This window comes from Nelusetta ayraudi, unplaced genomic scaffold (assembly GCF_046127955.1).
Source record: "Nelusetta ayraudi isolate G7.1 ecotype Tasmania unplaced genomic scaffold, CSIRO-AGI_Nayr_v1 ptg000020l, whole genome shotgun sequence".
Classification (NCBI taxonomy): Eukaryota; Metazoa; Chordata; class Actinopteri; order Tetraodontiformes; family Monacanthidae; genus Nelusetta; species Nelusetta ayraudi.
The window spans coordinates 87,615-113,024 of record NW_027466070.1 but is presented as its reverse complement, the minus strand read 5'-3'; the positions used below and the strand labels follow the sequence as shown (position 1 = coordinate 113,024).

General features: G+C 46.5%; 2 protein-coding genes across 8 annotated transcripts; both read right to left on the bottom strand.

Moving 5' to 3' along the window:
- Positions 1-46: 46 nt before the first annotated feature.
- Positions 47-1,667, bottom strand: tmem258 (transmembrane protein 258). Its single transcript, XM_076027170.1, has 4 exons — positions 1,540-1,667; positions 1,089-1,198; positions 313-441; positions 47-202 (listed from the first exon to the last, which is right to left on the bottom strand). The coding sequence occupies exons 1-3, from the start codon at positions 1,540-1,542 to the stop codon at positions 315-317; spliced, it is 240 nt and encodes a 79-aa protein (XP_075883285.1). The 5' UTR covers positions 1,543-1,667; the 3' UTR covers positions 47-202; positions 313-314.
- Positions 1,668-1,979: 312 nt separating this feature from the next.
- myrf (myelin regulatory factor) lies at positions 1,980-25,410 on the bottom strand. 7 transcript variants are annotated; one of them, XM_076027161.1, is made up of 27 exons: positions 25,020-25,410; positions 16,121-16,211; positions 15,612-15,977; positions 15,023-15,084; positions 14,357-14,564; positions 14,140-14,240; positions 13,757-13,871; positions 12,726-12,921; positions 12,551-12,627; positions 11,053-11,163; positions 10,847-10,952; positions 9,794-9,994; positions 9,532-9,640; positions 8,729-8,838; positions 8,456-8,616; positions 8,261-8,333; positions 8,100-8,182; positions 7,945-8,016; positions 7,739-7,822; positions 7,440-7,504; positions 6,697-6,774; positions 6,349-6,615; positions 6,078-6,171; positions 5,246-5,308; positions 4,766-4,871; positions 3,921-3,995; positions 1,980-3,813 (listed from the first exon to the last, which is right to left on the bottom strand). In XM_076027161.1, exons 1-27 carry the CDS (start codon positions 25,063-25,065, stop codon positions 3,733-3,735), a joined length of 3,201 nt encoding a protein of 1,066 aa, XP_075883276.1. In that variant the 5' UTR covers positions 25,066-25,410; the 3' UTR covers positions 1,980-3,732. The 7 variants fall into 7 exon arrangements, with proteins under 7 accessions (XP_075883276.1, XP_075883280.1, XP_075883277.1 ...); XM_076027165.1 differs by having other exon boundaries at positions 14,161-14,240; XM_076027162.1 differs by having other exon boundaries at positions 14,140-14,237.

Sequence of the window (25,410 nt, the reverse complement as noted above, 5' to 3'; positions counted from 1 at the left end):
AAACTACTCCAGATATTAGCAGCAATAACACAGCAAGACAAAAGGCTTGTACAAATCCTCCTTTACTAGTGAAAAGACAACTGTCGTCCCCATGAGCCCAGATTGTGGTCAGTGCAGTCCAATTAAATCCAGTTTCTGCTGCGATGTGTGATGTTGCTGGTTCCACTGGAATGTGTTGTTCTCCTAATTCAGTCACCGGAAACTGCAGGGAAAGAAAGGAGGAGGCGGTCAGACACCAGTGTCTGATCATACATACAATCAGACTTTAGAATAGTTTTTTTTTTTTTTTTAAACAAAAAAACAAAAACCTACCTTCATACGTAGATGCCGACCCAGAGTAGCAGGAAGAGCACGCCGAAGCCCATGAAGAGCGACGCCACCAGGGAGATCAGCAGCTCTTTGTAGACGTCCCTGGTGTATTTCGTTGACGTCACCTCGTAGCTGATCAAACGTTAAGGCTTCACTCAATAAAGTCTTTTTTTTTCATACCTCCTGCTGCTCATGAAAGGCCTTTGCTCATTGGATGCAAATATTCTTCAAGCAGCAGCCACCTTCAATTTGGAACTAAACGTCCATGCAGACGTTGACAACTAGCGATGTGAACAATTAATCAATTAATTGTTGATTAAGAATTTAATTGATTAAATTACAAGGGCAGTTAATATCATTGTAACAGTGTAGTGGCAGGAAAGAGCAATTCACCTGTAGATTGTAGATCATTTGCATCCTTATTGACAACACCTGACTTAAGCAACCAAGCTGGGTTTTTAAGCTTCAACATCAGCGAAGATTTCTATCAAACGATGAGTCTCTCGTTTGTTGTATACAGACTGACTTTACTCGTAATTACTACAAAGTTAAAAAAAAAAAAAAAAAAAACCACACAAAAAAACATTGTTTTTGGTGCTGCAATAGTCCGTCCGTCCGTCTGTACGACTAATATCGAAGGCAACGTTGTCCTAATTGTCCTTAACAGTTGTCCGTACTTAAAACATGCGCTGACTGAAACTCCTGCAACCTATTTGTGTTACGGGTTCGCTGCGTTTCATCGCAAACCAGCACCAGTCGTTGACGCTGTGAGAGGATACACGAAGAACCAGGCGGTGAAGAACATGCCGATGGCCAGCAGGACGACGGTGAGGTGGGGGAACACAGCCGGGTTCACCGGGCTGGTGTATCGGGTCATTGCCTCCAGTTCCTGCAGCGAAGCCAAAGAGGGACACACGAATTGATTAAACGGTGAAACAAACATTGGTGTTGTTTTTTTCCCCCCGACATCGCAGCACAGTGTGTTTTATGCCTTTTTAAACGACAAATACCATTAAAACAGCCGGTTGGAGCAGAACACTACATGAGCAGGTTGGACGGAAGCTAACGTAGCACTGCTAGCCGGAGCGGTAAAGCGCTATAAGCGCGTTTTAAACAACAACGTCTTTACTCTTCTCACAAGAATGTACGTTTCCTGCCCATATGAACAACGTTGTATTAAAATACCAGAGTTGTGCTAGCACAAACTAAAATAAACCAATGCAATTTTACCATTTTGTGATGACTCGGGGCTCCCAATTCTGTGACGTCCAAGCTGAAAAGGCCACGTACTGGTTTTCCGGGTTAATGACGTCACGTTGGAGTGCGCATCACATGATTTCGCCCCTGTATTTGCCTCCTCAGGCTAGTCTTCCTGCAGTTTCACACAAATAATGTAATTTTTTTGGGGCAAGTTACAACTTTTTTGAATTATTTAAAAATCCTTTGTTTAAATGTAATTATTTTAATTATTCACAAGTTATTTTTTCACTGTATTGTGTCGATGAGTAATGCCTCTTGTAAGAGACATTGCTCCCTGCTAGGCTAAGACTCGGGTTTATTATCACCGTATTTCAAAGTTGCCTTGCGCTGCTCGGTTGCCATCTAGCGGTTAAAAGGCCAAATTACTTTTTAGATCATAAAAGCTACCACACTTCCATACCACACAAACAGCGACTCAATCACAACTTTATTTACCACATGCGTTCATAGTATTACAGCATATCTTCGGACAAATCGCTTGACAAAATAAGAATTGATTAACTGACTAAAACAATTTAATAGTTTTAAAACTTCAGTTTTAGTGTTATAACACTTTTCTCTTACACCAACAGTGCCAAACTATACATTTGTGTTTTGCTGTTTATTTCATGGCCCTATTGGCGAATAATATCTTATTGCTGAAACAACTTCAAAAAACAAGGAAACAAACAAAAATATTAACTGTAAAAACAATATCATGAAATACATCAGCAATGGTAGTAACAAAATGAAGCTATACAATTACAAGTAAGTACATTAAAACAGTCTTGAGTACTGGACGAAGCAAAAGCAGTTCATATATATATATACAGTGCAAAAAGTGCTATAGTGGTTTCATTTTGCTAGCCGGTGCATTATAAATAAGCCAAGTAGTAAAACATGTCCACTACTGCCATAATAATTAAACTGAACGCATTTTACAGTGTCCTTATGTCATGACAAAGTAAAAAAAACAACAACAAACAAAAAAAAAATCGTAAATGATGGCTGTTCTCCTCATTTAAATTGATCTTACACTGCGATACAATAAAGGTTTCTTTCTAAAAGACGGACAAGCACAGAATTAAATTTTAAAACACATTTAATCAAGTGTGGTGAGCGTGAACAAAGAACTCGTTTATAAGAGAAAGTTAAAACGATAGATCAGATTACAGTGACATTAAAGAGTGTTATTGCTGCATCGGCATAGGAAACCAAGTCAAACACATTGGGACGTGAATAAGAGAGTCCAGTGTATCACACCCATTTGGAATGCATGTATGTATGCATGTATGTGCATTAAAAAAAATCATTCTACATGAGCCAGTGTTGATTTTAAAAGCCAAAGTGGCGAACAAGTTTCTCCCAAACTGAGATATAAAGTCGAAAGATGATTGGCCATGCACCTGATATGATAAAGACCCTGTTTGGCCTCACAGTGTCTGCATCTCTTCTCGTAGCTCTTGAGCTCAGAGCCGTCAGTGTCTAGACGTCGTCATTTCCAGTCATTTTCTTTTACTTTTCCAGTCTTACCGCGTGATATCCAGTGAATTTCATCCCCGAAACTAAGCAACGACGACTGCAGTGACCTCGGAGGAGGCCAGGGTTCGACAGTGTGCACTACTGAGGTACATTTACAGTGCCGGGTACCGACGCTCCTCTCTCCAGTGTGTGAAAAAGTACCGAGACGCGTCAGTTTCAGTGTATGCAAAGATTCACATGAAAATAATGGTGAACGGGAAACGTGAGAGAAGTCACGTGAGACTCAGTCTCAGTGGTTTGGCACTGTACTGAGTACAGGGACGCAGACTACAAGTCACGGCTCGGATTCGGGACAGTGCAACAAAAATAGTTTGTTGCAACGTGTGCGGCGGCTGCGGTTAGCGATGTAGCCGTCAGTTACAGTGATTCGACAAAAACATTGAAACCCAGTGTGTCTCCCATTATTCCAGTGGTCAAAGCGAGTAGAGATGTCTGAATGCACGCAGAGGGAGAGGCAGGGACAGTGGGAACACATATTTCTGTATGAACCTTAAAAACAACAACAACAAACAAACAAATAATACACAGGAATGAGATGAAACTCAATCCCATTACAAAAGAGTGAAAATCGGACCACAAAAGGGAATCACGACATCTTTCTTCTCCTCCTCCTCCTCCTCCTCCTCCTTCTCCTCCTCCCTCTCACATACATCGGCTCTGGACGAGGAAGTGGTAATCGGAGTACGATGAGGTTTCTCGCGCTGAGGCACAGCTCACCTCACCCTGAGTGAAAAGCAGATGCACAGAAAGGAGAAGAAAAGAAAAAAAAAAATCAAACAATGATCAGACAAAACCAACAACGACGTGAAACCCTGCGACAGTGGACTCACCGACTGGGAGACGCGGAAGTGATAGGTGATGTCCTGGTAGGACAGAATAGGCATGGACCACAGGTGATGAGTCCCCTGATGAAAAAACAAAAAAAAATTAGATTAGATTAGATGCACTTTATTAATCCTTTACAGGAAATTAAATTGTCACAGCAGCAGCAACATTCATACAGTACCCTCAAGACACTTAGGTAACAAAAATAAAACCAGTCCACCCACAAACTAAAACCAACCAATATAATAAATGAGTATACACAAGCTTACACTTACATATAGAAAAATGAATAAAGAAATAAAAACCGGGCCAAGCAACGTGGAGGAGTGATTATAGTGCTGAACATGAGTACAGGGCTAACTGTTATTGCCTCAAAAAAAGTCTGACGGCGGCCGGAAGGAAAGACTTTCTATAACGTTCAGTCTTGCATCTTGGTGGAATCAGCCTCCGCTGAAGTTGCTCTGCCGAAAGACTGCCAGGGCATGAAGTGGACGACTGTTATTGTTCATGATACTGTTCATCTTCCTGAGCATTCTCACTTCAGCCACCTGCTCAACCCAGTTCTGAGAGACGCTGATGGTGGTGCTCGCCTTTTTTTTTTTTTTTTGTTTATTGAGTCTGCTTCTGTCAGAAGAGCGAGGCCCCTCCCCCCAGCACACAACACCAAAAACAGTGCACTGGCCACAGCAGTCTTGTAAAAAGAGCGAAGAGAGAACAGTGGTTTGCAGATATTAAAAGAACGCAACCTTCTTAAAAATTATAACAGGGCATTTGACATGATGTTAATTCTTGCGGGACAAACAGCCCTAGTTTCCAATGTTATGGCAGGGATTGTGTTTTATTTGCCCACCTTTGTGGACGTCCTCTGTTCGCTGTAGAACTGTGCCTCCGTGTGGTTGGGACATAAACGTCCTTTGGTGGCGCCACACTGCCGAATCCACACGCTGTTTGTAGACCTGCGTTAGAGGACGAGTGTTTCACGTCGCTTTGGCCCCAACTCAACAAAAATGAATTGTGTGTTGAACTTATCCGTGAGTCTGGTTTGCATTGAGTACATTAGCACCGGTTTTACATCACAGCTTTGTAGCATCAAATTAGCTCCCGAGGCCTAAAACTGTTCTAAATCGCATCGAAATAACAAATGAAATTAAATTCCATACAAAAAAAAAAAAACAAAGTACAAAAAACAAAACTACCCTGAACTTTAAAGTAGAGGATTTATGTTCAGTCATTTGATAGCAAACAATGTGGCTCCTTCCAGGGAACCTCAATCATAGCAAGTTCACAGGCCGGTTTTGTGTAAAGTGTACGGTGACGTGTGTGTACTTACATCATGTGTAAAGTGATTTGAGAGATGGAGGAATTCCTGTTTCCGTGAAGCGATACCGTGTAACTGGAGTCAATAAAGACAGAAAGAAAGAAAGAAAAAAGAAAGAAAGAGAGAAAGAAAGAGAAAGAAAGAAAGAAAAAAGAAAGGAAGAAAGAAAGAAAGAAAAAAGAAAGAAAGGAAGAAAGAAAGAAAGAAAAAAGAAAGAAAGAGAGAAAGAAAGAAAGAAAAAAGAAAGGAAGAAAGAAAGAAAGAAAAAAGAAAGAAAGAGAGAAAGAAAGAAAGAAAGAAAGAAAGAAAGAAAGGAAAGGGGGCGGGAGACAAAACAAAACAGGTTCAAGAGCTGAACTAAGCTGGCTAACCAGTGTTAGCGCAGACCCTGCAATAGCATTAGCTAACCTGCTAACACGCTTGGACAAACCACACGACAGTCACAACACAGTTGTTGAGGTACAAATAACTAATTACATCCATACTGTAAGTGATTGCAGTTTCAACAAGCAACCCACGGCATGTTTAGCTTAATATGCTGGTGATAAAACACTTCACACAAAATCAAAGCGTATTAATTAACACTCAGGATTTGTTCCCAGGTGTGCACTAAAAATACACAATATATTTAATAATTTATTTATTATTATTTAGTTTGTTAACTCCTGTTTTTGTGTCTTCAATCCCAAGTACATAAGTAGGTTGGCCCACTGCTCAGCTAACACTCCAAAGGTTAGACAGAACACACAAAACACACCTGTGTGTGTGTGTGTGTGTGTGTGTGTGTGTGTGTGACTTTAAACACTACTTTTTTTTGTCACTTTTCAGTGTACTTCCTGTGTACCTGCAGCTGTCCCGCGTCACACAGCTCTTCACGGGGATCTCCTGGTTGGTCTCCACGATGTGCAGGCCGCTCAGGGACGGAGCCCACCGTCCCCCTGCAGGAGGAGAGGAGAACTGCAGCATGAGAAGCCGCACATTCCCTCGTACGGATAAGCTCTGCTTGCTTCTGACAAACAAAAGGGCTTTTTGTGTTTGCGTACGTCGCTTCGTTTATTAAAAGAAAAAGAAAAGAAAGAAAAGGTGCCATGCCAGAGCTGCGTGTGATGATTTACCCTTTGTTTGCACGCTGCGCTGTCTGCGCGACAAGGCTGGCGGCTGCTGCTGCTGCTGCTGCTGCTGCTGCTGACCCACTCCTGCTGGCAGGCGGTTGGCCCCACCCACTCCGTCCAGGTCAGTGGGGGCCGGCCTTTTGGACTTGGCGAAGTAGAGCGGCGCAGAGGTGTGACTCAGGCGGTTCCTGCTGCGGCCGTCCTTGTCCATCATCCTGGACTTGGCTTTCTTCATGATGGTGCTGGCCGTCGGCAGCAGGCCGCCCACATCTTCAGAGGGTGAGACGCCTCGTCATGTATATGAACACGCTGCAAAAGAAGCATTTTCCTTCTTTTTTTTGGTTGACCTACCTGGTGAGGACTGGTTGTTGTTGCTCAGCGTCAGAACTGTGACTGATTGGTTGTTTGCAGCTGTTGTGGAACAGCAGGCTGAAAGATTAGAGAAGGAAAAAAAAGAAAAGAAAATCACATTTGAAACATTTTTTTAATTCACTATCGGTGCTTAGAATGTCGATACATCCCATTTGACAGCATTAGAACTGGACAAACAGGACAGACTGTTGTTGTTGTTGTTGTTGTTTGTGTTACTAGGCCAGGGGTGGGCAAACTGTTTGACTGGTGGGCCACAGTGGGTTCTAAAATTTGACAGAGGGGCCGGAGCAGGAGCAGATCGGTGGAGTGTTTTGGTGAACCACCTCATATGAATATTTTTTTTTTTTTAGGATTATATAGAAAAAATGTGCTTTAATGTCAATTGAAAATGAACAAAAGCATGACAACACAATATCTGTCCTGAAAGCTCCACCCCCCAGCTCTTTATTGAAATCACTCTTTAAACACTGAGGAAATGCATGAAATACAGCTATTTTATTACTTACTTACTATCAATATAATTTCTTCAAGTTCGGCGGGCCGTAGTTTGCCCATGCTTGTACAAGCCAGTGATGTGCAATTTATTTTGCAAATGGTGCAGATGTTGCAGACCTTTGTTTTACTTGTGACCCTAAAACTGTCCGACCTTTGACCTTTGAGTCAAGGAGGAGCCTGTCATCCATGGTCTGCTTATTCCAAACTTCTTCTTTTTCTCTACTAACCTGCTGCCGTGGTGGACGCTGTCGTGTGCAGACTCTTGTGCAAGGAACCCAGCGCAGCTCTGGACCTTCAACCAATCAGAGCGCGGAACACACACACACACACACACACACACACACACACACACACACACACAGGGTTGAAAAACTGCTCGAGCCTAAAACAGCGATTCACTCACGACTTTCACGACTCTTAAGTGTTCTGACATCAACGGAATGAACGAATAGATACAGGAAGGGCAGAAAAAGTCTGAAGGAGGCAGGTTGGCGCCGTGCAGGTTGTGGAGGCCGTGCAGTCGTACCAGGGGCAGAGAGGCGGACAGAGAGCGAGAGTGGCGGTGAAGAGGGGCGTCCAAGAGACGTGCAGCACGCAGGAGGGAGCGCAGCTACAGAGAGCAGGAGGAGGTGACGGGTCAAGGCAGAGATCAGAAGAACGAGGGAGGAGGAGGAGGAGGTGAAGGTTGAGGAGGAGATGGAGGAGGGGCTTCATCAGCTGGTCGCCACCTACCCGTCTTTGTCCACGATGTCTCCTCCTCGGTGGTGCAGGGTCAACACGTAGAGGATGGACATGGAGATCACGCTGCAGGGGGAGAGGAGGCCTTATCATTTCCCTTCCACACACCTTCACCTCCCTCCCTCCATCCTTCACCCCCCCCAACTAACCTGAAGGCCATGACGATGACCAGAGCCAAGATGGCTCCTTGCATGAACCGCTGGCTGATGCAGCCTGGATCCACCGCCGAGCTCTGCGGAAAAAGTAACCAGGTCCAGGTGAGATACTCGTCACCCGACCTGACAGATGTCTGCTGGGTGTCTGCACAGACCTTACTGCCCGGTTTGACCGGCTTCTTCTTCAGCGGGCCGCTTCCCGTCCTGCTGAAGTAGCTTCCTGATTGGCTACACGGAAGGGAGAGAAAGAGAGATAAACAGTTGGGGTATGTTTGTGTGTATGTGTGTGGCTTGAAAGACTCGTTGGCCTCGTCGTGAACTTTGACCCCGAGGCCGTCCTCTGCGCTCACCTGATCGTGCCGCCGCTCACGGTGCTCTTCATGCTGTCCAGCCGACGCAGCTTGGCCAGCTTGCGGCTCCAGCGCTCCAGCTCGTCGATGCGGGTCTCCAGGTTGTCGGTCAGCTTACACAGCTCCTTCACGGCGCCCACGTTCTCCATGAAGATGCGCTCCTGGGTATGGGGGGTGGGGAGGTTCATTCAGCGGTGTTGCTAGAGAGTCCTGGGGCTCCGATGCTGCCCCAACACCACCAACCAAGAGTGTTTTGATGTGGGTTTTAATCACCTTGTTAACGACCAGCAGGTTGGGGATGGTCTCGCCGTTAGCGCAGACCACGTCGCCGCCCTCCTTCACAGCTTCGGGCAGGATCTGCTGAACCTCCTGAGCGATGACGCCTGCAGGTGCAGGAGGACGGAACAGAAGCAGAGATGCAGAGAAGAACAGCTTTTGCATTCTTGCAAAAATGCTTTTTTTGTTGTTTCAAATTGTTGCCCTGAATTGTTGCACGTGTACAACTTAGCCCCATATATTTGCTCTGTACTCCAAACTCCTGAAACTTTCCATGACTTCTCGAACACATATCTATAGCCTCGTTCACACTGCCAGCCAAAATCCAATTTTTAGCCCATTCAGATTGAAACCGGATGGCTCTTTTGTAGTCTGAACAGTCACAAATCACATGAAATACGATTTTTACGAAACAGATTTAAACCACCTTTTGGAGGTGGACACTTACTAAAAACAGAGTGGACAGTTGGCCTTAACAACGGGGTTAGAGAAACAATCAGATTTGAATCAGATTCGCCTGCAGTCTGAACGCAGCCTAAAAAGCCTATAACTAGACGAATATCCATCGATGGTCCACATCCAAAACTAGATCATCTGAACACAGTTGTCCTAGCCACTGAACACTTATACGTTTGGGTTTGAGTTTGCCATGTTGTTGTTGTTTCTGTGTTGCACCCATGAAATGCTGCTTTATTTTGAAATTGCCACATGCACGAGCACATGCACAAAATAGGTAAAACATGTGCAGAGGACACTGAGGCTGAGTACTGAGGCGTGACTGCGGCGGTGGGCGGAGTTACCGGTCTCGGCGGTGCTGTCGATGCCCACGGTGGCGGCGAACTCGGGCTTGTACTGGTAGTGGACCAGCCTCATCTGAGAGATCCGCTTCAAATTGTCTGTGGTGTTGACCTACACGCAGACAGACACAGACAGAGGTTTAATGAGGAGAGCAAAGTAAAAGTGCGCAGACAAATTAATCCACACACACACACACACACACACACACACACACACACACACACACACGCACACACACACACACACACACAGTGTCATCCTGACCTCCTGGACATTTTCTTTGGCCCTGATGTCGGACGGGTGCACCAGCGACCCCATGACCTTCAGGTTGCCGTGGACGACCAGGGCCTCGTCCGGCCGGTCGGTGTTGACGCCCACCCTGCCGTGATGGTACACTGAGTCGGGCAGCTGGCCGCGCTGCCACAGCACCTCGTTGTCGCTTTCAAACTGGCCCGGGTTGGATGCCTGGAGGAGAGAGACGAGGAGAAGGATGCAGGGACAGACAGACACTGCTCAGCTACTTCTCAAAGACAACGCAGTTCGGGAAAAAAATGGTGTGTTTTGCAGTTTTTTTTAAGGGTCCCATATTATACAAATCACTTTGCCAGTAATATGACTCTCAAGCCTGTCAGTGTCTGCACTTTATGATGTCACAAAGTGGAAAGTGTCACAGGAAGAGAAGGTCCAACAAAGAGTCAAACATTTTAACGTGAGGCTGCAAACAGATTGTTAACTGTGCTGTTTTCTGGAGATGTGGAGAGTTTTTTTTTTTTTAACTGGGTAGAATATGGGACCATTAAAGGAACAGTTCCACTTTTATGGCACAAAACTATTTGGCTTCTTACACACGACATAAAATAACGACAAATCACAATTTGTCTGAAATTTCAATATAATTTTTCAAAATAAAATGTAAGTGCATACATTATTCTTTGTCATTTTTATTGTTTCATCCCAAATTATGTTTATTTCACTTAGACAAGTTTACTGGAAACAATTTTTGGTAACAATTCCCTTCTTGTGCTTACACTTTAAATCAGAAAAGTGACAGCAAACAGTTCCATTGGTCCAAAAATGTGGAACTATTCCAGCGAAACAGTTCCGAATAGTGCAAATACATATAAATAAAAAACATTTCAGTACGAATCAAATCACCAGTGAACATGCATTAAACATTTTTTACTCAGTGATCAAAAAAATGAACAAAGTGGCCATTTCAGAGTGTGTTGGAGTGAACAGTACAGGAGTGCAGTGTCTGGAGAACATTCACAACAAGGCAACACAGGGGAATATGATTGTTGTAGGAGGCAGACAGACATGGCCAGACGTTACCCTGACGATGATCCTCTCAGACACCTGAGCAGCCACAGTGTAGCTCTGACTGTGGGACTGGGCGTGCAGCGCCACCACCAGCATGAAATACCTGCCGGGGACAGACGGCCGTGAGTGACTCAGTGACTCGCGGAGATTTGCCTTGCGGTGAATCACTTTGTGGTCCGTGTCCGTGTCGGCGTGCGCGTCACCTCTGGTCAGGGTTGGGTTTGCCCTTCTTCCTCATGTTGTTGGCCGTGGTCTCGCTAAAGTGGAGCCGCCCGACTGTGACCTTTGTGACCTGCTCTGATGGGAGGGTGACCCTGGGAGAGTGAAAAAAACACAATCTTGTCATCATCACGTCAACACGTTTTCCACCTGAAGATGCGAAATTCTGTTTTGTACAGTTTGACGACACACATAATATTGCAAGAGAGTAGAGTTCATTTTTTTTTGCCCATGATGGTTATTGGTTGTAATCTTACAAGACGAGAAGAAGAAGAAGAAGAAGAAGAAGAAGAAGAAGAAGAAGAAGTCCTCCCTCACAGATTCTTTTTGAAATCTCTAACTTTAAGATTCTTTCCACATGGTGGTCAGAGAGGAAAATTAATAATTTTGAAAAGTGCAGTTTTGTTAATGGCCACTAGAGGTTGGCTCTTACATGTTTTACCATGCCTATGTGTTAAACTTTACTGGGCCCTTGTCAAAGTTGTACACACACACACACACACACACACACACACACACACAGAAACACATGTCTACTTCGAACAGCAAGCTGTTAAACCACTGTGTTTAGTGCCTGATGGGCGTTGTGTAAACATTTGCCATCATGGATAATTTGACCATGCGACTTTAGCAGACATTGAAGTGGTACGTTCAAAATTAAATATCTAGAAAAAAACAAACCCAAATGCACAGGCGGAGACGGAGAGGCGTCCCCGAAATATACGGGACAAAGTGAAGTGCGTCCCGTATCAGTTCATTACGGGACAGGTTTTTTAGTTGCCAAATATGAGACAATCTCGTATACGGGAGTAGACCACAGACGGAACTCAAATGAGGTTTTGTCATTTTCCCTAAAAAAACGGGACAAATTGTGTCCCGGGAGAGATTTTATTTTTCTGGGAAAAACGGGACGGGTGGCAACCCTAGTAGCAAGCCGTAGCTGTAGCTGCCCGCTCAGCTTAACGGCTCGTGTGCTGGGATCTGGGAACTTTGCAACACGACTCGACTGAAGCCATTTTTCTTTTTTGTCTAATAATCAACAGTGGGACCTCTGTGATTAGCCTAGCTTGCTAGCTCGGTAGCTATTCATTTAGATCAACTCGTCGTTGGGCGGAGCTACGACAGCTGCAGCGCTGCGTTGCTCCGTTCCATTGTTTATGACACAATTGGTGAAGTCATGGAGGAAACCATGCAGCAGCGCCAAGGAAGGTATTTCACACACGATCCGTCTCGGGGCGTCTGGACGCGGCCCAAACTTTGTGTTTAGCTTGAGATAAACGTTTTGGGCGCGTTCCTGCGCAAATAAAAGATTTCTGTCTCCGTCTTTGTCGGAGCTGGACGTGCGCGAGTCATCGTTTATCATTTGATCTGCATTCCTGGGTTCACTTACAACAAGCAGAAAAAGAAAAACTCAAACGTCTTCCTCATCCTCATCTGTCAACTCTATCAACAGCCACTCTGAAAGACGGCGAGCAGACTCACAGCACTGGCTTGAAGGGTCTCTTGCTGCGGTCCGACTGCGACTGCTCCACACTGATGGACTGATTCATGGCCTCCACCTCCAACACAAAGATATGACGCACTAAACAGACTGAAGGACCCGAGATGAGCTCACCTTTTATTTATTTTTTGTTCTTTCTTCTTTGCACCGGCTCACCTTCACGCCGTTGAGTTTGAGATAGAAGCACTCGATGGGCTGCAGGCCGTCGCTGGTCTTGATGTACTTGGGATCGCCCAGCATGCCGATGTAGACGGTGACCTGGAAGTGGTTCTTCTTCTGGCAGACGAAGGCGTCGTCGGCCAGGGAGAAGTTGAAGCCCTTGTCAGCGTCGACACGGTAGGTCGGCATTGGGCTTTGATGGGAGAAGGACAGATAAAAGGGATTTACACACAGCTGACTTGGATGGGTAGCTTACATATAATGTAGCTCATTCAGATGCATGCGGTCTATCCGACTGTCTGACTGAAAGATTTAAAGGTCCCATATTGTACAAAATTCTGATGTTTTCTGAAAATAATTGCGTCCAACTCCTGAACTGATATGTATGATGTAAGCGCTAAGACACAGCCGTTGTGGAAAGCATCCCTTTATGATGTCACAAAGGGCATGCTACCTCTCCCACTTCAGTGACAACAACCCCACGCCAGCCAGGTGTTGGCCCCACCCTCTTGTTTATCTGTCTAATTCAAAACAAGTGGCTTGGCTCTAAAACTGCTAAAATGAATGATTTCAGTTTTGGTAGGAGGCTGCAAACAGAGGGCTAAATGTGACATTTCCGGGAGGTCTCTACATTCCTCCTCAGTGCCTCTGACGGGGAACCTGGTGCTTTGAAACACATCTTAAAGGTCTCGCCAGTTCAATTTAACTTGGCTCCCTTATCTACGCCGCCTATCTCACTGCAAAATGTTTTTTCTTGGCCCTTTTCTTTTTTTCCCCATTGAACCCTCCTCATGTTGTTCTGCTTTTCCAGGCCGAAACCCTGCACTCGCTCACTCCCCCGCACAGCTCACCTCTGAGGAATTTAGAAACCTCTGCAGCCACTCCCACTACAAGCCCGGTTGAATTATTGATTTGGCCAATTAAAAGTGTGCGTGTGTGTTTCTTTTTTATTTCCGACTCTTTGACCTACGTGCCCCTCTCCCACCTCCTCCCCCTCCCGCCGAAACGCCGGAGTGAATTCCACCCACAGCTCTTTGCAGTTTGCGTCGTACAGCGGCGTCCACTTGTTCTGCTGGTGAGGCTGCCACTTGATGCACTGGTAGTTGGGGTCCAGGTAGCTGTTGTCGGCGTCCTGCATCAGACCTGCCACCAGATCAGATACGGCAAATATGAGCAAATCAAAGAGAGGCTCGGGCCAAAAAATAAATAAAAAAATTGAAAGAAATGCTAAGTATGTCCTGCAGCAGCAACAGCAGCAGCAGGGGCAGCGGCGGTTGCAAAAGTCTTTATCTGAGTGAGAGGTTTAAAAAGAGAGGGGGGGGAGGGTGGTGGGGCAGTGAGGGGGGTGGGAGGGGGTGGTGAGCGGGTGAGGTAGGTCGAGGAGGCGAGGAGGAGAAAGGTGCCTGCCTACCTGGTTCTTGTTTGATGATACCTGTGAGGATTTGGCAATTAAGGGTGCTGTTGGGGGAGTCGGAGTGCTTCCTCTTCTTGGCCTGGTGGACCGGGATGCTGCTGCACCATAGGGGGTCAAAAGGAAAAATGCATTAACACCGTTTCCCATCATGCACGGCTTCCAGCATGGCCCCCCTCCCCCTTTTTGCCCCCTCCTCGCCCCCCCGCCGACTCACTCTTGTCCCTGAGGATGCTGCAGCAGCTGGTGGAGCATCTGCGTCTGCTGCATGTCGGCGCTGCCGCTGGAGGCGGGGCCCATAGGATACTGCGTTATCATTGGCTCGGGCTTCAGGTACATGGGGTAGTGGCTGTGCGGCGGGAGCGGCGGCGTGGGCGTCATGTGGCACATGTTCTCCGGCGTCATGGTCCTGATCATGTGGGGATCTGCAAGACGAGCCAAGGAGGGAGGGAGGTGAGAGTTGGAGGTGCGTCTCTCCCTGCAGTCCGTCGGGGAAGGAGAACCTGCCACCTGAGGAGTTTCACATCTCTGTTTGCGTTGCAAGTCGACCTTGGCGGAAAAGCAGTTTGCACAGTTTCTAAGAGCGGCGCTGGACGGAGGCCCATCAGATAAGCGTGCCCTCTAACGGAGGCAAGACCGACTCAGGTGTGTGAAGAGCAGCGGCTAATGGCTTCAAGAGCGACGGCAAATTGTCGGCTTTGTCCGCACGTCCAGCTCTAATTTTAAAAACTAATAAAGGGAATCATTGTTTCGGAATGGACTGGTTGGCACAGGAAGACGTTAAATCCTCCTTCACACTCTGGAGAATCATTTCTGCTGGGTTTTTAGTCTCTTTTCTTGAAAAAAAAAAAAAAAAAGTGAAAAAAGGTAGCGAACCACTCACCATTCACCTGCTGAGGAGAGTACGGCTCCGAGCTGGAGTCTGGGGGCGACTCAGGAAGTGTCCTAAGAACGAAGAAAACAAAACCAAACAAAAACAAAAGTAAGCAGAAATGGTCTAAACCTCCACAGTTATTTTTTGTTTAATTCTTCGATGTACAGTGCACAGTGAAAAAAAAAAAAGTCAGCCCCTGGTGATGTCACAAAGGGCACGATACCTCTACCAGAAGTAATGACAACAACGCGCCTCACCAGGTGTCAGCTCTGCCCTGGTTATTCTCACCTTCCCAGCGGTTTTAGAGGGAGGCTGAAAACAGAGGGCTAAACCTGCTGATCTCCACTGGAGACACCATGGACAAAAACACTGGCTACCTGGATAATGCGACGTGAAACGTGTGTGACGTCTGCTGCTGCTGCTGCTGCTGCTGCTCGGAAGAGGAAAACCCCTCTGACATCATCTGCTGCTCCCTCAACCCTGATAAACTAAAAGCCCTGCATACGTCTCAAAAGGAGCTGATTGGCTGACGATGCTCGTGCATTTTCTCAAACATTCCTGAGGAGCAGCTCACGCCTCCACGCGTTGCCGCGCTCACCCTGGAGCGTAGTGGCCCCGGTGCTCGGGTTTGACGAGAGCCTGCTGCTGCTGCTGCTGCTGCTGCTGCTGCTGCTGCTGCTGCTGCTGTTGCTGCTGCTGCTGCTGATGCTGTTGCTGATGCTGCTGCTGCTGCTGCTGATGCTGCTGCTGCTGCTGCTGGCCCAGGCAGGGGTAGCTGTGTCGCAGGCCCAGCGACGGGCCAGCGGCGTAGGCGTTCTGGCAGTGGTGGGGCCCGGGTAGGGGGGCTCCCTGGCGCAGTGGAATCGGGGGACTCACGCCGCACAACAAGCCCGCTGCGGAGGAGGCTCCCGCCTGGGGGGACGGGTAGGCGGCCCCAGGGGTGCTGTGGACCTCGGAGAAACAGCTGGGATAAAGGGAGAGACGGGATTAGCCTTATCGGAGGGGGGGAAACAAATTCCTTTGTAACGACACGAGTAGGTCTGGGGTTGCACTGCTTGTTGTTTTGACGTTGCCGGGTTAGGGGGCAGGGCCGGAGTCCCTACTGACATGTCAGTGCTATCGTCCTCCTTGCTGATGTACTCTTCCAGGATACTGGTGTCGATGTTGGCAGGCTCCAGGGAGCTGGTAATATCATGACCTGCAGAGGGGAGGGAGAGATGATGGAGAGCATCTGGGAATTAGCATGAGTGGATCTTCTCATGGCTCCCGAAACGAGCTCAGAGTTGGGGTGGGTGGGGCTGGGGATGGGGGTAAAGGGAGGGGGCGGGGTTCACTGAAGAAATGTCTTGACTCATAAACAAGAAATATTGGCTTGCAAATACGCAATGCTGCTTATCGCAGACAGATGTTGAGGATACCAGATTGATCACATCCGAATGATTCACCCTCTCATTGGTCCACACCATTACAATAGTGGGTTAGGGTTAGTTCTTTGGGTTAAAATTAGACTTAACACTTCGTCAAAGGTCCCATAATGATGTGAAGAAACCTCTCTGGACCTCCAGGAACACAGCAAACTTAGCCCTCTGTTTGCAGCCTCCTGCTAAACCTGATGCCTTGTTTGACACTAGAAGGGGTGGACAAGAGACAAGAGGGTGAAGCCAACAACTGGCTGGATGGTTCGGCACTAAAGTGATCAGTACACTTTGTGACATCACAAAGGGCGGATGTCCAGACGTTCCGTTTAAGCAGGAGTTCACCAATGGCAACAAACAAACACACTCAAACACACTTACACAACCCCCCCACCCACACAGATTTCCGTTGGACTTGATGTTCTTGTCCCTGTGATTTCAACAGGTGTGCTGACTCACAAAAGGCAGAGGCCTGGGAAAAGTAACAATTATTATATAATGACGCGGCATCTTTAGGTTTTTCCTTAATTCCCTAACACTCCCCTCATGTCACCCTCAGGGTCACTGTGGCCCTCTGATAGCCAAAGTCTGACAAATCCCAAACACATGACCAGCACTCCCCAAACCCGCCAACACACAGACACACACACACACACACACACACACACACACACACACACACTTAATCTTCAAAACCAGCATGTGTAACAAACACTTTTAATGAATATGTTATTATTATTATATTTAGGCAGGAGCGTAAACTGGACTCCCTGGTTGTGCAGAGAAAAACAAACCGTTGACCTGCAGTGGTTCACTTTCAGTACAGCCTGTGGAGGTTGTTTTAATGGTCACAGAGAGTGAGAGTTGAGTGTGCGTGCATGTGTGTGTGTGTGTGTGTGTGTGTGTCGGGGGTACAAAGAGCAGGCACGCAGGCAACCCCACTCTCTCCCTTTTTATTTTTTTCTCCTCTCCATCTCTCACACACTCACACTCTGCGATAGATTAAGCAGCGACTCAGTTTGGGGAATGCGAAGAATTTTTGTGTTAACATTGGAAAAAAAAAATCTTTACCCTCTTTTTTCTGCAGTCTTCTACTCTGACTTCAAACCTCATGGGATGCTTAACTGATGTGTCACCCCAGAAAATGCCAATGTTGAAGCTCGTCTTTGGAGAATGACATCAATATGCAAAAACGTTGCGATCCGACTGTTTTCCAAACATTTGATCGCGCTCGCACAATAAATTCCCTTTAACTCCGTGACTCCTCGTGACCGCCGAGGGAGAGAGTGTGTTTTCTCAAGCGCCTGGCTCTCGTCCCCGGATTGAAACAGATGGTTAATGTCTCTTAATACCTGCCAACTCACAGGGGTGAAAGGCAGGATGGCTCCACCGGCAAAATGAGATCCAGATGTGCACCCCACCCAAAGAGGCCGTAAATTCAAGCTGGCAGGACTGATAACGGTGGGGGTGAGGAGAGGTAGGGAAGGAGTGGAGCGAGGTGGGGAGCAGGGAAGATAGACGAAGAAGTCTGATGTCCAAGGATGGAGTGGAAATGGAAAAGTGGGGAAAGGCTTTAACGCGAAAAAACTCCCAGAGGAACAAGCCGAGAGGAGGGCGGAGAACGTTGTCCAGGTAAGGAATCGTCGACGACTTCAATGAGCCGTCGGCTCATTGTGTTGTTGTTTTGACGTAAAGCTGGAGCCAACGGCCAAGTTTCCGACAATCTCGACAGCTGTGCTGGAAGGTGTAGCGAGTGACGGTTGAGATTCACCACGTCACCGCCCAGACACTCGGACCAGGGGTCACACCCAAGGGTCACACCCAACTGTCTGGAGTCGTTGGAAGTTGTTGGAGATCAAGTGCAAACAGGGTTGCAGTTGAAAGTACGAAGACCAAAATGGACTCACGTTTTGAAAAATACAGATAAAAAAGACAAAGGCGGTTGAAACTTCCACATTCAAGTTTTTGTATTGGGTATAATGATCAGACTTTTGCATGTTGGCCATTGCTTGGTTGCTGGCAACATCAACACAACCCCTGTTTACGACTGAAGAGAGCTCAGAGGAAGATCTCCTGGATGGTGGGACTATGTAAAGATACGTACAGGAGAGGTCCAATCGGACCAGTTGCTGAAAACGACTCACGTTGGAGCTCCTCAAGAGGTCAGCTGTGAGTTCACTACAAATAAAACATGACAGCGAGAGCTGCAGGACTGAATAGCCCCAAGAAAAAAATACGGCCAGGCTTTCGAACCATCGGGTCAAACCCGATGGTTCTGAAATTGTTGTTTTCATCCTTGTCAGATGAAAGGTGATGACGCATTTTTTACATTGTTGCCACCCCACCCAGAAAAAACTAAGCTAAAAAAAAAAAAAAATGGCTGCACGTTAAACCTCTTTCACGCACGTGACTCTTGGCTGGATGCGAATGGAAAAACACTTGAACAAAGGAATTACAACTTGTTTTGCAGTATCAACTTGTTGTGATAACCGTGTAGAAGATAAAACTACATTTTTTTTTTTTACTCATTTATAAGAAGTTCAAGTTACTGTTGTCACTTTTAAATGTGAAACAAAAAAAGCAATTCCACCGATGTAACTTCTGAGTTATTACTGACATTTATGACATTGTTATTATTATTACTAGAATAAGTTTGTACATTTTACTGGATGGAGCAGCAAGAGTTGACGAAAGTTTAAATAGCCGCTGGTTGGATATGTGTGTTTCTTCTCCCTGTGCGTGTGTGTGCGTGTGTGGTTGTGTGTGTGTGAGTCCAGCTGTGTGTGAACATAAACAGTGAAATGATTGTCAGTCCAACATCGATACAGACTGGCCTTTTGAGAGATTAGGGCCGCTCTTGTGTGTGTGTGTGTGTGTGTGTGTGTGTGTGTGTGTTTTCATTGTATGCGTCGGAGTGAGCGACTGTATGTGCGTACGATTGGTTCTGTTGCAATGCCACAATTTCGGCGACTGAGTCGTGAGTAGATTAATAATCTAAAGTAGCCGGAAACAAAAGCAGCCTGGCAAAGTTTTAACGAGTACAACTTTTTTTTTCTTCTTCTAGAGGTCAAAGTAAAGCTGCGGAGAGAGGGGGGGGAGCGAACACATATGAAATTGTAAAAAAACAACAACAATTTTTTTTTGCTCCTTTAGATAAGTTAAATAAGTTAAAATAGTTAAATAAACAATGAGGAAAAGGATCAAAGTCCATCACATTATCAGCGTTCAGAACCAACTTGGCTGCACGCACAATAGCTTAACGTCACTATAAGCAACAAGACAAACATTCACTGATTCAGACAAGAGCCAGGATATGCATGTATTTATATATATATATATATTCATACTTTTTTTTTCTCCACCACTTTCCTAGTGAAACTGGGTCTCAGATCGCTGTATAACCTTCATACAATCAATGTGAAGCAACCAGCAAGCAGACAATCTCTGGTTTGTTTTGCTTTGGCAGTCAATACAGCCATTGTCTCCAGAGGTCAGATCATTTAAAACAAGCAAACACACTCACACACACACACACACACACACGTGGAGAAAGTGAAGGTGTGAAATCTCAACCCGACAGATTTAAGATCAACCTGTTCACAGCACAGAGTCATTCCGGAGCGTCGCCGGCGCACATTAGCCATCAGTTAAGATCAGGTGAACTCTCCCTCATCAACTAACACCTACAGCCACAAGCAGAGCAGACGGAACGGACGGAGTACCTGCGCGAAGCCAAAGCATGACGGCGTCCTTGAGATGCGAGAACCTGGAAAAAAAAAAGCAGAAACGAGAGGAGACGAGACGAGAGGAGACGAGACGATTCCAGCCGCTAACTTTTCACATGTTTCCACGTTCGGGGGGCCAGACAGACTTTTTCTCTCTCCTGCTGATGTGAGCGACGCTGATCAAGGTAGAAAATGTGCAAATGTGTGTGCGCGTGCGTGTATGTGTGTGTGTGTGTGTGCATGGATTTATGTTCTGTGTGTGTGTGTGTGTGTGTGTGCATGAGAACGAGAGAACAGGCTTGCAGAGTGTTATAATGAGGATTATTTCCCCGGTCATGAGAAAGGGCTGTACCAGGCCACCACACACAGGCCTCGTCGCACACAAGCACTGGTTGCACCGGTGGACCAGGCTCAGGAGATTACTGCGGTGACGAGGCTGGGACAGGGACAGCCGGGTCGGTGGGCGGGGCCAGCCAAGGGTCCCAGAGCGACGGGAAGGAACGGCCGACGGGTTTTGGTGGACGGAGACGATGAGGACGAGATAAAGATGACCTTCGTGTCGTCACGTTGGTTCCCGCTCGTCCTGGTTTATTCGTTTCCAAACATTCACAGTTAGTATAAGCGTAAATAACGAAAATATTGGTGAGGGACCAAATTATCGTAAAACTGCCGTATACAGTATTTTTTTTTTTTTCTTTGAAGATTCAAAAAAACACACGGTGTTGACGTCTCGGCAAAACATTTTGATCAAAAGTACAAAAATTATTGTTCTCTGTATGCTACGATGACAAAAGCGAGTAACAGTTTTGTCCACTAGATGGTGTAGTTTCTTTTACGGAAGCAGGAAGCAGCCCTGGACTAAACCACTCCACCAAATCCCACTGACTACAAATCCAGGCCCTTTGCGGTGGTCCTGACGGAAAGACACACTTCTATTTTATTTTATTTTTTTTACCAGAAAAGAAGCACAGGTGTTTATTTTCCGACTCGGCAGTGGTCATTAACGAGGCGCTAAGCTTCTCTCCATGCAGCAACATTTTCCACACATGCAAAAAAATCCTAAATATAATCCTTCAAACGCCCCACCAGAAAGAAAAAAAGTGTAAAAATAGAAAAGTAGTAATATTAGTAATAGTTTACTGTCAAGCCAACATTCTTAGATAAGACAGATTTGTTGGAGTCATTCAAGGGCTTGGTGCTCTCAGGACATTTGTCCATATTTCCATCAGGATCTTTAAAAAAAAACTTTTCTAAGTTACCCAATCACTTTTGTAATTCTTAGATTCCAATTCTAAGCGTCGTTTTTTGGCAAACAATCAACAACAACAATCAACAGTCTTGCAACATATTCAACTGAATATTTCACGCCTTCCATCAACAGCAAAACAAAAATGTTTCCAAAGTTCCGACTCTAGCGCAAACTTGACTCTACGCTCTCTGCCCGTCAACTTTGGGATTTTGCAGTCGATCCACACGTACGAACAACATCAGGTGAGCTGATCCCAGAACAGACCAGCGGTGGTCGCCGGCCGAGGATTTCAGAGACGTGAGTTATCACTTGGGGGTAGGCGGAGTGAGGGAGGGAGGGAGGGAGGGGCGGCATCACAATGAAAAATAAAAAAAAACAGAGCGGTAAGCTCTGTAAGCCCGGCTGCTCAAAAACAATATCTCCCCTCAAGCGCGATTCAGCGCCGAGCCAGTAAATCAGCGGGAACGTCCAAACCTGCCCGGCCGCAGGTTTTCCGAGACGAGCGACCGCTTTGGAGGCCATGACTCACAGTCAGTGTGGGAGGACCGGGGGTGGAGGGGAAGTGATATACCGACGTCGGCTGACGTGCTCTTAGAAACACCAATAACTCACTTTCACATTAAGATGTTTGTACGCTACACGTTCTTCGCGTCTTCTGGCCGACAGGGACCACTGGAGTTGGACGCCAGCAGGTGGGGTGGGGGGGCGCTCAAGACTACAGTTAGATTTAACTTGACCAGAAGTGATGTGGTGTTTGTTTCAGTTCAGTCCAGAGATGATTATGGCTATGATTATATCCTTTGACCTGCACAACTTAGCGCGTTTCCACTGGCTCGCCTCGCCACTGTACGGTCTGTGGGTGTTTCCACTGGCCGCTACACGGTTTCAATGGTTACAATTTTAGTACCTCCTTCCTTGAGGTACCAAGCGAGCCGAAGAGGGACTTCAGTGGTGACGTAGCAACGAGCAAGTCACTGATTGGCTCAGCGAAAACCCTAACGGCCATTTTTTTTTTGAAAAAACTGTTCCGGGTGTTCGAGGAAAGTTATGGCTTAGTGTGATCACACAAGCCAAACTGTTTTGCCTGTAGGAGGCGAGTGTGACTATTGATGTAGAACATGATTTCATCTTTTTTGTACTGTGACATATAATCGAAGAGATTCTTGGAATATTGCAGAAGCTATCATGACACCCTAGTTAGCTAGCGGATTGGGGCGCGCTGCCATTAGCAAATATTAAGCTTTAAAAAGCAACCTTTTGCGAATTTGGCAATTTGCTTCTGAAACATTTCCTACAATGGACACGTCGAAGAAGGTTGCGACACGGTGGTGCCAGTGGTTAGCTCCATTGCCTCACAGCAAGAAGGTTGCAGGTTTGAGTCCCTGCCTTGGGCCTCTCTGGGTTCTCTGGGTGTGAACGGCTGTTTGTCATTCCTGCGACAAACTGGCCCAGAGACCCTTCGTCCGGAGACAGATGGGATCGTGGCCCTGACTGCAGGAGAGAGCAGGACGGATGGTATCGAGGTGGTTGGATGTTGCACAATCACCGTGATGGAGGCGAAGCTTCAGTCATTGACGAAAACAAGCAGTTTAAGGGCGGTCATGCCAGAAGGCACGGAGCGTGTGTGATACAGTTTACATTACTCCTGGGTGATTACGCAGTAATGCAAACAAGCTGCAGTTCTACCCCTGGTGTAGTCGTGCCACTGTGGGTTCATTAACAGCAGCAGCAGCCTCTGACTGGGCTCCGCCTGCTGTCTGCCCGGGTCGGGGAGGAGAAGGCCAAGGTTTGGGTTTGGGACGATGAGCTGGGAGAAGGTGGAGGAGGAGGAGGTGAAGAGGGTGTTTCTCCCCCTCCGCCCTGCGTCTGCACTATCTCACCTCCTGGGCACTCTAATGGAGTCCGAGTGAGAGAGAAGGAACTTCTGCTGGACAAACAGCAGCTTCGCCTCATCGCCGCACTTCACCAGCGACAGAGGCTATGCCAGGAATGCAATGCCGTGCGTTACCAGGGAAATGTGTATGTCGTGTATACACGGCGAGCTAATCTGATGAAAAACATCATTTAGAGTCATCCAAAGGCATCGCAGTCGGGGAGAGGGCGCTAACGAGACGGCTCCGGGTTATGAGCAAGAATTCTTCTGGGAGAAAAGAGGGCCAAATTAAATAAATATAATAAGCCTCCAAACTTCTAAAGGGGCCACTTGACACTTCTCATCTTGGACTGGACAAGTTGACATTTGAAGTCCGGGAATAAGTGTCTGACATGAAGCTCAAAGTGGGAACATCTCGCTCACTCCCGAAGCAAGAATGTAAACAGGCCAAAATTCCTGCCAGATCGGCCGAGGAGCCTCTGACAGTCATGAATGGCCGTGTGTACACACCAGTCAACACTCTGTGTATACCACAATCCAGTGTTAAGTCACTTCACAGATAACTTATTATACGCCGTGGCCGCCGTGTGTGTGTGTGTGTGTGTGTGTGTGTGTGTGAGTGTGTCGGTCTGACACTAAGTTGCTCTTAATGGGGAAAAACGAGCAGCCAGAAAAACTGGCTGCTGGTATGACAAGTGTGTCAAAACCTGTTTTTCATCGAAAACAAAATATGGAGAAAAAGAAAATCCCGAAATTGATTCATATCTTCAGTTTTAAGAGTCCACCACACGCCAATACACACTAACAGGTAATGTGGTTCTGAAAAATGAGGGTGGCAATGACAGACGTGTGCGGAAACACAGAGTTTTCGCTCGCTGTTGTCGTCTCAGGTCTGCGAGTGCAAAAACACACAGTTCATCTTTCCTTGGATTCCTTTAACAATCCCACCATCTCCTGCCCCCTCCCCTCCTCATTTCTCTTCTTCTGCTGCTTTTTGTTTTAATAGGATCCCCCCCCCCCCCCCCCCCCCTTTCTGCTTGCCATCACCTCGCACTCGTTCGGCCTCCTGGCTGTTTTTTTCTTTTTCTTTTTTTAAATTTGTCTTTGAGACACACATCCATGTTGGCTAAATCCTCACCTTAAAACTGCAGTTCTTCAAAGATTGCAAATGTATGTATGCATGTATGTGTCTGTGTATATATGTACTTTAAACTCTCTGAGAAACCAGTGCTGTAGACTGCGATTTAAATGAGCATCAATCCAGGCAATGAAGAGCAGAATGTTCCCTGGTTGCTGAGACAGTCCAATGACAGCCCAGTGTTGTTAAAAGCAGGACCGGGGCCCGCCAGGGGTCCTTCAACGGAGACCCAGGGCCCTCAGGAAAACAGGGGACCCCCATTTCTCTATTGATTCCAGTTTTATTTCACATAAAGACAGAATTAGTACGTTTTGTTGTTTTTTTTATATCAGACACTCTGCACTAAATATTTTCATTGGATGTTCTTGTTTTGGAATTTATTCTGATTTTATTGCGTTTTAGTTTAGTGTTTTTTGTTTTTTGTTTTGTTTTACCCCGTGAAGTAGCTTCTTCGTGTGTGTAGGTGATGTATAAACACACTTGACTTCATCATTCCAGCAAGAGAGCAACCTGTCAGTTCACCGGTCGGCTCCCTCAATTAAATTCTAATGACTATACAGTGTTTATTTATCGAAAAAAAATAAAAATCAATCAATCAATTCTTACCTTCGAAGAATCTCTGTAGCGCTTCCGTTTCATCTACCACGTCCATCCTAGCGGGTCCCTCTTGAAAACTCCATGAAAGTCTCCCCTCGTCCGAACGGATTCGATTCGGAATCGGGGGGAAACTTTCATTCAATTCGCATCGCTCGATTCGGATCAGACTCTCTCTCTCTCTTCTTCTTCTTCTTCTTCTCCTCCTCCTCCTCCTCCACTCAGTGTCGGATGTTGCAAGCCCGACGCTTCATGCGGGGGTAGTTCCCCTCTCTTGCTGCGAGGCTCGGAACCTCAGAGCCAAACGCATCCGAAGACACCTCGCCGCTAACTTCTCTAAAATAAGTTTCAGAAAGTCTTTACTAATTCAGCGGGTAACAAAAAAAAAAAATTAAAATCCTGA

Bases quoted from the DNA above. Each gene is read 5' to 3' on its own strand.
- tmem258 (XM_076027170.1), bottom strand. The intron at 442-1,088 runs GTATCCTCTCAC...ACGTTTGATCAG, and splicing joins TTCACCGCCTGGTTCTTCGT to CTACGAGGTGACGTCAACGA.
- myrf (XM_076027161.1), bottom strand. From the start codon at position 25,065: ATGGACGTGGTAGATGAAACGGAAGCGCTACAGAGATTCTTCGAAG. The intron at 11,164-12,550 runs GTGAGTCTGCTC...TCACTCTCCCAG, and splicing joins AGACCCTTCAAGCCAGTGCT to GGTCACCCTCCCATCAGAGC. The intron at 3,814-3,920 runs GTGAGTCCACTG...CTTTTCACTCAG, and splicing joins ACTTCCGCGTCTCCCAGTCG to GGTGAGGTGAGCTGTGCCTC.